The following is a 12,374-nucleotide window of genomic DNA, read 5'->3' on the forward strand; positions in this document are numbered from 1 at the left end:
ATGATCTAACTCCATGTACCTGCCTTTGGTTAACCAAAAACTTTGCATCTCAGATATAAAACAGCTGACCTAGCCTCAATTGCCAATTATAGAAAGGAACTCCAAAGTTCTACCAACCTTTGATTTGAAAATATTCTGTAATTTTACTCTTGAAATACACAGCTTTAAACTACATCACTTAGCCCTGCACTCTTCAACCAGTTTCTCTCCACCTGAACATATTCCTTTAATATCTTTCAATAAATCATTGCTTCTAATTTCCAGGAAACAGAACACCAGTTTATGTCATACCTTCCCTCCTCTTATTTTAGCTAGACTGTCAATCAATCACAGTCTAATGTGTGCATTTACTGCTATCTCAAATTAATGCCTTAATAATAAAATGAGCAACTTTAAATCAATAATTAAAATATGATTTTTTTAAAATATGAAACTTTACACAGGCTATTTTCACCTCACTGCATTTCCTTGGACGCACAGTCAAAACTTTGTCCCACCTCCACCACCACATTCCAGCACATGATTTCTTCACTGGACCATTGGAAAAGGCAAAGTGATCACCATTAGCCCCATGGCAATTAAAGGCAAAGTACTTTACACTGTTGAATAATGCAATTAAAGCATGATTATTTTGTTTTAAACCATGCGATAAATCATGATTAATTGTTTTTAAATCACTTGACAGCCCTAAGATTTATCGTATTAAATTTATGTGGTAATCCTTCCAAGGTCAAAAATTCTTCCTGTGTTGGGATGCCCAGATCTGCATACTGTCCTTCAGGTGTGGATCAATCTAGGCACTGTGTGGGTCCTCTTGATATAATGTCAACATTCCATTAGCATTTGTGGTCACAAAAAATAAGGAAGATGATGGTTGGGGACTTTCTTTACCACTGTATGGTTCTTGTTAGCAACCACGCAGCACCATGCACTGCTGTCACCTACAGTATTTTGCTTTTGCACTTCCTTCTGTTTACCCCTAGACCTAGCATTTCCTCTCCAATTTGCTCTCTGATCCTTGAACCGTATGTTATGAGAGTATGAACATTCAGATAGTACAACTAGCTAGAATTCTATAAGTATAGTGAGCTTATGTAAGGAACAAACAAGAAAGAATTCTACTTCTCTTCCTTAAATGCTATTCATGTAAAGGACAGTAATGCTTTGGAATCTAAGCTTATGAAAAGTGATCCTAAACAAGTCAGGTCACACTGGTCTAAGTGAAATTTTATGCTACACTGGTCTTAATAGTACAGCTCAGATTGAACTCCTGCAGCTGTTGGTAACCAAGTTATTATACAAAGGACATGAATACACTGAAAATGTTGCATTGTTGACATAAACATGCCTTGGAAATGCACTGGAGCACATGATTTTGTGGAACGTGACCAATGAAATCATTAATAAACCAACTCATTAGAACTAAAAGAGAAGCACAACGCTGGAACTCTTTCCATCAATAACCTATCCCCAGATGTTCGTCTTATCATTCTGACAGGCCACTGACCCGAAATATTACCTGTTTCTCTATGTACAGATGCTTCCTGTCCTGCTGGGTGTTTAGAGATATTTCTATTTTTATATCAAACGAACTAGTTGATAGATTAATCGCTAAAGATTTATACCAACCCAACTCTGTCTTTGGAGGTGTAGCAGCTGTTTCAGTCTTAAAACTTTCAATTACAACAGATCCATTAGAAACAGCTACATTCACGATGCTGCTTACAGAAAATTTCAGTTGACAATGACTGAAGTGAGAGTGACACAAAAGAGAAAGTATAATTTCCTGTCTTAAAATGAGAAATTTGTTCCCAGTTTTTTTTTTGAAAACTTCATCCACATCTGCAATGTATATAAAAGAAAAATAACGAAACTCTCTCAACAAAAATACGATTTCCAGAGAATTAAAGCAACACGAGCCCATCAGATAAAAATACAGAACTAACTCATAACTCATCATGTTTCAGTATATTTAACTCCTCCTTTGAGGCAAACTCACATACATTGCTAAACTGCAGTGCATCAATAAGATGTTGATAGTGGTTCTTCACTTCATCATAGTCAGCGACAAGGTTTCCACTCTGAGGAAATGGTAGTGGCTTTTCATTCAGAAACAGCTGGAGTTTGTACTTTTCCCCCAGGCTCTGTGTTTCATTGCACTGGTACAGTACAAGAATAAGGTTTGCGGCAAAGGGTGAAATTTGTCCACTTCTAAATTTGCGATTCTTTTGCTCTTCAAAATTATTTGCTAGTAAGGGGTGATCGTCCTTAAAATACCCCATGAGAGTCAAAACTGGCAGGAGGGTCTCTGCATGCCCAAATCGCAAGACAGCTGTATGAGATATTGGTTCATTCCTGTGAATAAAAGAGAAAGGAAATATTAGTAGTCATTATGAAAATACTTTTCAAAGTATTTGGCACAAAATAGGATTCTATAGGTCAGACTTCCATGCTGTTCCGAATCAATTAGTGGGGAATTTGCTGTCAAATAGAACCTGAGAGTCAAGGAATTTTGGAATGAAGTGCCACCTGCCATTTTGTGCTTATCACTAACATTAACTGTTTACCTTTTTTATAAAATTATCTTAACTTTTAAACTTGGCATTTATTCTATAACATTGTGCTGTTATTATTTTGTGTCTTTGAAGCCCTTTGAGAAAATTAATAATTTTCCCCCTATCAAATTTGTCTTTTGTATAAACAAAACTATATTGATCTAGCCAACTCTAATATACAAAACAGTGAAGCACAGACACCTAACATGCCCAATTATTTGCACTCATTTTCCAAAATGTCAGACTGGTCATGATTCAGAGAGGAAAGAATTTGGCAACACATTAGTATACTAAGTTTCCAAGTTGGATAATGTGAATGTTCAAGCTGCTTAAAATGAGAGGGCCATGGGAATGCTAATCAAGTTTCTCTGTATTTTTTTGTTACAGAACACCATATTATGGAGAGAAAGCAGTACTATGTGGATTTTGTGCCCACTCTTTGTTTTAATGAATAGATAAAAGGAACAACATACAACAATAAGTAACAATCTGACAAGAAGAATGTAAATTGATTCAAGCTCTGCATGCAAAAGGCATAAATAAGGCACAATTATTTCAAAGAAGCTTCATAATATGCCTTCATAATTAATTCTCCAAATGGAAAATAAAGGAGAACAAGTGAAAAAGAAAAAAAGTAAGGTGGGTTTACTTCATCACAGCACTTGCCATCATAGCTTCCTCATGTTCTCCAAGCTGAGTGGCAAAGTTAAGTCCCTTAATTTAGTGCTCTAAAGACTCTCCTTATCGCTTCCCAAATCTGGTAGGACACTTCCTCCTTTGTACTGTGTAATACTATGAGAAGTTAATATTTCTTTGTTTACTGGTGCTTCTACACAAGTCTATACTTCAAATATCTTCGTATGCCTTTCAGCTGTCACCATCTCAATCCAGCTTTCCATCCTCTCACATTGTCTTCAATCTTAAGTCTTCACTGTCCTGTTCATTATCTCCCCATTCCACCCTTGGTGGCAGCACCTTTAGTTGTCATGGGTCTTTTTTTTGGGACACTTTCCCCAAGTCTTTTGCCTTTTTACCTCACGCTCTTAAAAGCTTTCTTAAAACTAGTTTATTCAAGTAAGCTTCAAACCTTGGTTATTTTATTCAAGTCTGCCGATGACTCTCCCCCAATCTGGTTCAATTACTTGGAAGTTTGTTCCCTGTTAGTGGAAGAGGTATGATCACGTTTAACTGTAGCAACTTTCTGGGTATTTCATCTGAATAAAAGTTTGTACTGCGGAACCTCACTATGGATAGCTCTATGGCATTCGCTTTGAGGCTGTTCCATAACTAGCAGCATATGCCTTGGTTACTGCCTTAATAGCTTAAAATAGGAATTCCAAACAGCCCACCAAAACAACACAATAACATATGTGTTCATTGCCTACCAACTCTAGCCATTTTAAAACTTTTGTAGAAAGACATCAGTGGCAAGTTCTCATCAGAATGGAGACTAGTTAGTGACAAATGGGTCTTAAGATAGAGAGGAAGCAGCAAGGGGAGGAGGAACAAAAGGGGAAGGTTTGTAATGGGGTCGAAGGCATCAGAAATCAAATGACAAAATGGGTGAATGTGCAATGTAATAGAAGTCTTGAGGTGTAAATGCAGAATAGTTATCAGTAATTACCTAAGAAATGGTAGAAACCTGAAAAAAATGGAACGTTCATTAATTGATAATTTCATTTCCAATGCTGAGTGTGGAAGGCTGCAGTATGACAAACCAGATGAGGTGCTGGTCCTCCAGCTTCACCCAAAACACATGGACGTCTGAGGACAGAGTGGGTATGAGATGGGGAAGTTAAAGTGACAAAAGATTGGAAGCTTGGGATCACTCTTGTGGAATAAATAGGTGTATTTCCCAGTCTGCATTTGGTCTTCTCAATTTTGAGAAGGAAATAATGTATGATACATGGAAAAGAAGAGGAGGCAAAAGGGTGGATGTTGCATCTGCAGTGTTTGATCTGGAAAGAGACGCAAGTCTATGCTTTAATTCCTCATTATCATCATTTCAGGTCAGATAGGCCAGGGATCACAATCTATTACAAGCCCATTGACTCCCAGTTACTTCGTCCCACCCTGCTTCCTGTAAAAGCTCCCACAACCTGCTTGATTGGCACCCCATCTTCCACCCTGAACATTCATTTCCTCTACCAAAGGTGCAGAGTGACTGCAGTGTGTACCATCCACAAAATACATTGCAGTTACTCACCTAAGCTACTCTTACAGGACCTACCAAACCAAAAAAACTTCAACCACCATGAATGACAGGAGCAGCAGGTATATTTGCATCTATATGAATTCCCATTGTAACTTTTTTTTTTATATAGAGACTAAACAATGGATTGGAAGAAGTTGTTGCTCAAAGAGGTTCAAGTTCTGTCTGGTGGAGGGGGAGAGGGCTTGCTTGGGTGTCTGTCAAAGGTCAAAGTGAAAGGTTCTCTAATTGTCCTGGTGCGGGATGGAGGTGTAGACTGATCGAAATTGAAACTGCCAAAAATGGGACTTTTTGGGTCCAGGTAGCTGGAACATGCTAAAGAGGTGGAGGTCGTCAGTAGTACCATGGATGGTGATGAGAAGAGAATGGGAAAGGAGTGATAAAATGGAATTCAGGTAGAGCTTCCATGCGCTGGGTTATTGATTTCTATCAAACAAAATACCTGAAATAATGTTGATATAATTTTGTTAAAAAAAAACAGAAAAAAGACAAAGGAGACATTCTTTGCAACTATTGTAGGCTGGTGTTTCTCACTTTTTCATTATTTGGACTGGGCTCTAATAGTGATACTCAATAATGAAGAAGCTGAGGGTTAATTGACTATCTGGTAGCTGAGCACCCTTTCAGGGAAGTGATCATAAGAAGAAAGAATTTTATAGAAAAATTTAAAGTGATTTAGTTCCGTTTGAAACCAGGTTCTAAGAGCAATGGCAACATGAAGTGTGAGTTGAATATGGAAGACTGGGAAACTACATTAAAAAGCATGACAGTAAAGAAACAATAGCTAACATTTAAAGAATTAATACATAGTTTACAAGTAATGGAATCCCTTTTAGGCAAAAAATAGAAAAGATTAGAAGTTAACATGCGTCCCTTAAAGAATGAGGCAAGAGAAGTTATACTGTGGAATAAAGAAACTGCAAAGAAATTAAATGTTTTGCATTAGTCTTCATGGAAGAAAACATAGTAAACATCCTGGAAGTATGGGAGAGATAAGGAGCTCCACAGCATCTGTAAACAGAAGTATTGGGGAAATTAACAGTACTGAAAGCAAATAAGTCTCCAGAATTTGATGACCTTTCTCCTGTGGTTTTGAGGGTGGCAGCTATGGAGATGGTGGATGCACTGGCTGTCATTTTCGAAAATTCCACCAATTCTAGAAATGTTTCCACAATTTAGAAGGTAGCAAATGTAAGTTCACTATTTATGAAAAGAGGAAGAGGGAAAACCGTGAAATATAGACTATTTAGCCTGAAATCAAAGAGATGCAAATCAAAAGACAGTGTGAAATATTAAAAAACAGCATAACTAAAAGATCGATGAGGAAGGAAACTCAGAGCACAAGATAAAACTATCTAGAAATGTAAAAGCAGATACTAAGCGATTCTATGCACACTTAAAAAAAGGGCTACAAAGCAAAATAATGGAAATTAACGAGATGGCAGATGAATTGAACTGGTCTTCACTACAGAAGATGTAAGTACTGTCCCTGAAATGGCTGCGAGTCAGAATTTGGAAAGGAAGGAGGAACTCAAGGAAAATTAATTCCCAGATAAATGGTACTGAGCAAATTCTTGGAGCTGCTGACTGACATGTCCCTTGATCCAGATGTGACTTCGTCCGAGGGTCTTAAAGAAGTGGTTAGTGAAATAGCTGATTTGTTGGTGTTAGGTTTCTGAAGTACCCTAGATTCAGGGAAGTTTTCTTTAGATTGAACAAAAGCAAATGTAACTCTTTTATTCACAAAGGGGAGGGAGTCAGCAGGAACGTACAGGCCAGTTACCTTAACATTTGTCGTAAAGAAAAGGGTTGATATTGTAGCAGGCACACCAAGGCACTGGAAAAATGCCACCACTGTTGTCTCCTCCAAAATTCACTGGAAGAATAAGTGAACCAATGTCATCATCCTCCCCCAGGCCAATATCCCAAGTACTGAGGCTATAGTTACTCTCGGTTAGCTGTGTTGGGCTGGCTGTGACATTTGCATGTCTAACACTAAACTCTCAAAGCTCTCTTGTGGGAGAAGATTACTAGATAGGCAGAAGAAAATATTCAAAGATGTGCTCAAACCTTCCTTGAAGAAACGCAACATCCTCACTTACTCCTGGGAATCTCTGGCTCGTGACCACACAAAATAGAGGAGCATTTGGGATGGAATGGAGAATTGAGGCCATGCATCGGGGCAAAAAGAAGTCCTGCATAAACAGCGGAAGTGTACTCCTCCTCACATCCTGCCCCATCGGTGCATGAGTCTGTGGTTCCCACACTGGTCTTATTGGACAAATCAGAATTGGGAAAAGCATTCAGCACAGAGTTGAGAAGAAATTTCTTCACCCGGGGGTAGTGTATCTTTTGAATTCTCTCCCCAAGCAGGCTAGGGATGCTCAGGACACTATTCAAGATAGTAGCTAAAAATATGTTAATATCTTTTAAAAAAATCAAAGGTTACAGGGTTATTGCAGGCATTGAAGTAGAAAATCAGCTATGATCTTTTTGAATGGGAAAGCAGGCATGAGGGACCAAATGGCCTACTCCTTCTTCTATTTCTTATACTCATATGAAATTAGTTACATGAAGGCCAGACGGTTTACAATTGAGAGTCCGTCGTCAGACATAGACTCCATAACAAGACCAACCTGGATTAGTCCAACAAATGTTCAAGACAGGCCTGGGTCAGCCAATAAACTGAAGGTCAGACCAGTTAATGCATTTTAAGTAGACAGGTTATGTTACTTAAAGATACATCAGCATTGTTAGACATTTTCACACAAAAAAGTATTCTGCAAAGGTTTAAGGCCCTGCTAAGAAATAGGTTGTGAATGTCTTGATAATGTGCTGAGCACTCATATACCACAATCATAAGTACTAATTTCACAGCTATAATGCTTTCATTATAAACATTCTGTAACATCCGAGGACAGTGTGATCACCTGAAAAGTACTATCAGTGGCAAACATGGGCCTTGTGGAATGATTGGCCTACCAGGTGCTCAAGTGCCTTGCTCTGGATATAAAGCTCTCAGCCAGAAAGTCTGGCAAAGCACCATTTTCTTGACAGCTATGAAAGTTTGCTGCAAGCTCTACTGGTGAAATTGATTGGAATGGATTTGAAACATGAGCTGTCCAAGGGAGGCAAGATTGCTTCAATCATTTGTTTAACACAGTAGAATGGCTGAATGGCTTAAAAAAATTGCATCAGTTTTGGATGAAGTTTGGGAGGCTCTAAATCCAGATATGCATGACCACTGATAATTCAGTAGGTAAAACAGTCACTGAACTTGGATCTGCTCAGTCCAAATATTCAGTTGCTGTTTCCTCAGGGCCTCACAAACAAGAGTACTGCTTCTCAAGTGGTTTAATTTTACCAGGATATTCCACATGGTGGCCAATGAACTTTAATCACAGGAAGACATTCAATCAAGTTTTTGGATTTAAATATCTTGATACGAGTCATCCAAATCAAGAAGCAGCAGTCACCTGCAGTGCTAAACTACTTCCTGTAGAGACAGCAACTGAATTTAAATGCAGCAGTTGGGGTCTGGAGGATTGCACATGCATTTGTGGACTCTCCAACTGTTCTCCCTGCTTCTGCTTCCCTTGTTTTCCATGAATCCTTTATTTGATCATCTTATTCTAAATGTGGTGGAATACTGATGAATTTCGCTGTTGAAATTATTCTCCAAGAGGCTCAAAATTTGGTCCTTTGCTTTTTGTTTTATATATTAGTGATTTAGGCTTTAATGGAAAGAGTATGATAATGAAATTTGAAGATGAAATTGGCCACGTGGTTGACAGTGAGAAGAACAGCTGTAAGTTGTTGGAAGATGCAGATCGCTGCGTCAGTTGAGCAGAAAAGTAGCAAATGGGATTTAATCCTGAGAAGTGCGAAGTAGTAATTTGTGGAGGTGAAACAGGGCAAGGGAATATATAATAAATGGGGAGATACTGAGAAGTGTAGAAAAACAGGTCCTTAAAGGTAGGAAGACAGGTACATAATAAAGTTAAAAAGGACACATGTAATGATTTCCTTTCTAGGTTAGGTGTAGAATAGCAGGACGGTTATGATAAAATTGTATATTATGCTCGTTAGGCCACAGCTCAAATACTGTGCACAGTGTTGGCCAGCAGTTTACAGGAAAGATGCAATTTTGCTGAAGAGGATGAAGAGCAGGTTTACAAAGGTGTTACCAGGACTGGAAAATTTTAGCTATAAAGTAAGATCAGATAAGCTGTTGTTGTTTTCTTTGCAACAGTGAAGGACAAGGTGAGACTTAATTAGGTTTATAAAATGACAAGGGCCTTAAAAGAGTAATCAGGAAGAAGCCATTTCCCTTAGCCAAGGGTTCAAACAAGAAACTGGGGTCATTGATTTCAAGTAATTAATAGAAAGATTAGAGCAGAAGCAAGTAAAAATATTTTTCTGCAGAGGGTTTTAAGGGTTAGGAGCTCTCTGCCTGAAAAGGTAGTCGAGACAGAAACTCTCATCATAGTCAAAACACACCTGGATGTCAACTCGAAGAGCAAGACCTGCAGGACCACAGATTTAATGCTGGAAGGTGGGATAAGTTTGAGTGATTCTTTTCCAAAGGGCATATGCATAAGCATAAGCATGTATCAAATGGCTTTCATCTGTGTTGTGAAGTTTCTACGATTCTATGAAAGGTTATCGAACAGAAACTTGTTTCTCTCTCTGGAGCATTTTCTGTTTTACTTTCCTATACATTACAAGTAAAGCTGGAGTGTGACATTACTTGAATAGCATCTTATTTTGAGTCAGAAACTGAACACAATTAACTCATTAGTTGACAAAAAAACACAGCATTCTAAACCAATGGTTTTCAAATTGCTTCCCCCCCCCCATATTCAGGCTAAAAGGAGCACACATCCTAACTTCCAAAAGTTGGCAAGTTCATCAAAGACAAGCAGAAATTATGCTTTATTTGGAGAGAGCAGCAGAAATAACTTGCTGGTAAGTCAACAAACGTGTGCATTAAGTGAAAGTTGGGCATCCTGGTTTTAAATCCTGTTCAGTTAAAACCTTCCATTAATTAATGTGAGAAATGTTGATTGAGTCCTTGTAGGCAAAGGGAGGAGAAAAATAAACTACAAAAGATTGGAAAATGTTAAAGCATTATCATAAACCTTGCACAATAAACACAGATGTTCCAATGATTTTCTTTTTTAAATGATTAACTTGCTCATATTTTATGGAGATTGAACGATTGAAAACTGAAAACATCCAACAAAGCCTCAAGAGAATTATTAAATAAATCTTGAAAAGAAATACAGGTAAACTATTTGTGTTGCAATTCAGTGAAATATCATTGCAGCAAAGGAAATTAATTTAGAAAATGTAATAAACAGAACAGAACAAGTAATGTCTTTCTCCATGCTTCTTGCAAGCCAGACTAAACAAAAGGAACACAGGGATGTTGATCTCCAGGACTTTAAAGCTGTTTTTTGTTTTGGGGTGATAAGGTGGGATAGAGAACGGAGGTTAAAAGAAGTACAGGAGGTATTTGAGAAAGTGGCCCATAGCAATAATATCATGCTTCTAATTGGGGAACTCCCTATTGAATTGTAATTAAAAGATCAGATGTTAGCATCCAAGGGATTACAGACATATCAGATCCCTGCTAAAGCCTTTATCTTTCTCACTAAATTTATTTTGGCTCCTGTGGTGTAGTTACTTTGGCCAATTAAGGAAATGGTTATTTGAAGATCAAGACCTCAGTTCTGGCACAAAACTCATGGTCCAATGGGCAGAATCCCTGCCTCTCTATTTGCTTCTGAGATTTAAGACTACCTATAATTGGCACGTCAAAGCAATTGAAAGACACTGCTACAGCTGTCTTTTCAAAATCCTCCAAATCCATTGGAAGACTAAGCAAATTAATGTCAGTGTCCACCCCAGGCCAACATCCCCAGCACGGAGGTCCTAATTACACTCTGTTGGCTCTGTTGGACAGGTCACGTTTTTCGCATGCCCGATGCCAAGCTCCCGAAACAGGCACTCCATTTCAAGTTCTATCACAGGAAATGATTATCAAGTGGCAGCTTTGAGGAAAATCAAGCAGTCAAAAAGATATAAACCAAGAACTTCACATATATCATTTTTATTCCTGCTGATAGAGTGAACTTTGTTTTTCATAGATATTCTTTATTTTTACTTTGTCTCTTTTAATTTGTAGCAGCCCTATGATTTAAGATCCAGAAACAAAATGCAAAAAACTCTGAAAAGATTATTCAAATATATTTACTTTACTGTCTGCACTATTTTTCAAAAGCATAAAACAAAATTTACATCAAAAATATCATTTCATTAATACATAGGACTATCCCAACAATATTATGATTAGGGATGTTTTCAAAATTTGGATAAAGAAGAAGGTCATTTTTATTTTGTTTTTAAGTTAAATTTGTTTTGAAGGGGATTAAAAGTTTGGAACAAATACCTTCTTAAATATAAACGAGAGTTAATTGAAGCCTGTGCATAGGACTGACTTCCTCATGTTCGGCACACTCCACATCAGGTTGAGACACTACGGTGGGAGTGTGGGGAGCCTTGGCTGATCAGGAGGTTTAAGTCTAGGCTGATTGAAGCTAGAGGGAAGGCTCTTGGAGGGCATGGGGTGGGGGTGTAAAGCAGAACAGTGAGTGGGGTGGGGATGAAGATTGGAGAATAAATAGTAAGTATGGGAATTATTTTAGTGGGGACCTAGTCTGGTGTTGCACTGTGAAGACCTGGCTATCCCAGGAGTACCCAACTAATTTCTCTTGCCAAATCCCCAAAATAGTAATGCACAAATAATAATGTAACATGCATTTCTGACATGGAAACTGCATCCAACATGTAAAGTGCAACACATTCTGGGAAATGCTGATCAAATTTCCAGAATGATACGAAATGGCCTAGAAATTATTGATTTTACATTTTAAATGGTGGCAAGTACTTTTTTAACTGTGTAACATCAAAATAAACAGTAGCACTCCATCTAAATTCTAGACAGGATGACTTAGTTTCCTGCTTTTTAGTTTCAGGAAAAAGTTACTTAATAAGAATATCTAGTCTGTGGCATGCTCTATTATCAAAGGACACTATGAAATCGATCAAATGTTATTAACTTGCGTCTCCTAATTACTGAGCTACTAAATGTATTTTTAGGCAATGCAATCAATGTCCGGTTTATGATCAAACCTAGACACAACATTGGGATATTGTTCGGGAACAACTTTGTTTACACTAGTGCTAAATATTTCTCTCTGTGCATTGTACTATTTCCTTGCACTTTACCCGCCTACATGTTTTGCTCTTTTCAGGCAATGCAAAGGACTTTTTTTGATACTCATAAATACATGAAAATGGAGCCACAAGATCACAAGCCCATCGAGTCTGCTCCAAGGAAAGGGAAATAGAAATGAGAAATGTGGAATGGGGGAAGAAGAAGAAGAAAAAAAACTATTCTAATCCCAATTACAGGCCTTATCCCCCTATCCCTTGATACCCTGACTATTTAGATATCTATCTATCTCCTCCTTGAACGCCCCCACTGATCTGGCTTCCACTGCTGTACGTGGCAAGGAGTTCCACAAATTCACCACCCTCTG

At 38.0% G+C, this 12,374-nt stretch overlaps 1 protein-coding gene across 3 annotated transcripts in view; it reads right to left on the bottom strand.

Moving 5' to 3' along the window:
* The window catches only part of minpp1b (multiple inositol-polyphosphate phosphatase 1b), a 55,215-nt gene that overhangs the window by 14,156 nt on the left and 28,685 nt on the right, over window positions 1-12,374 (bottom strand). For 2 of the 3 annotated variants that reach the window (XM_052027860.1, XM_052027859.1), the window contains exon 4: window positions 2,004-2,355. In XM_052027860.1, coding sequence (XP_051883820.1) covers window positions 2,004-2,355 — 352 coding nt within the window. Of the gene's footprint in view, window positions 1-2,003; window positions 2,356-12,374 lie in introns of those variants that run through there. The other variant, XM_052027861.1, reaches the window with a different exon arrangement.

This window comes from Pristis pectinata, chromosome 12, assembly GCF_009764475.1.
Source record: "Pristis pectinata isolate sPriPec2 chromosome 12, sPriPec2.1.pri, whole genome shotgun sequence".
NCBI classification, from domain to species: Eukaryota; Metazoa; Chordata; class Chondrichthyes; order Rhinopristiformes; family Pristidae; genus Pristis; species Pristis pectinata.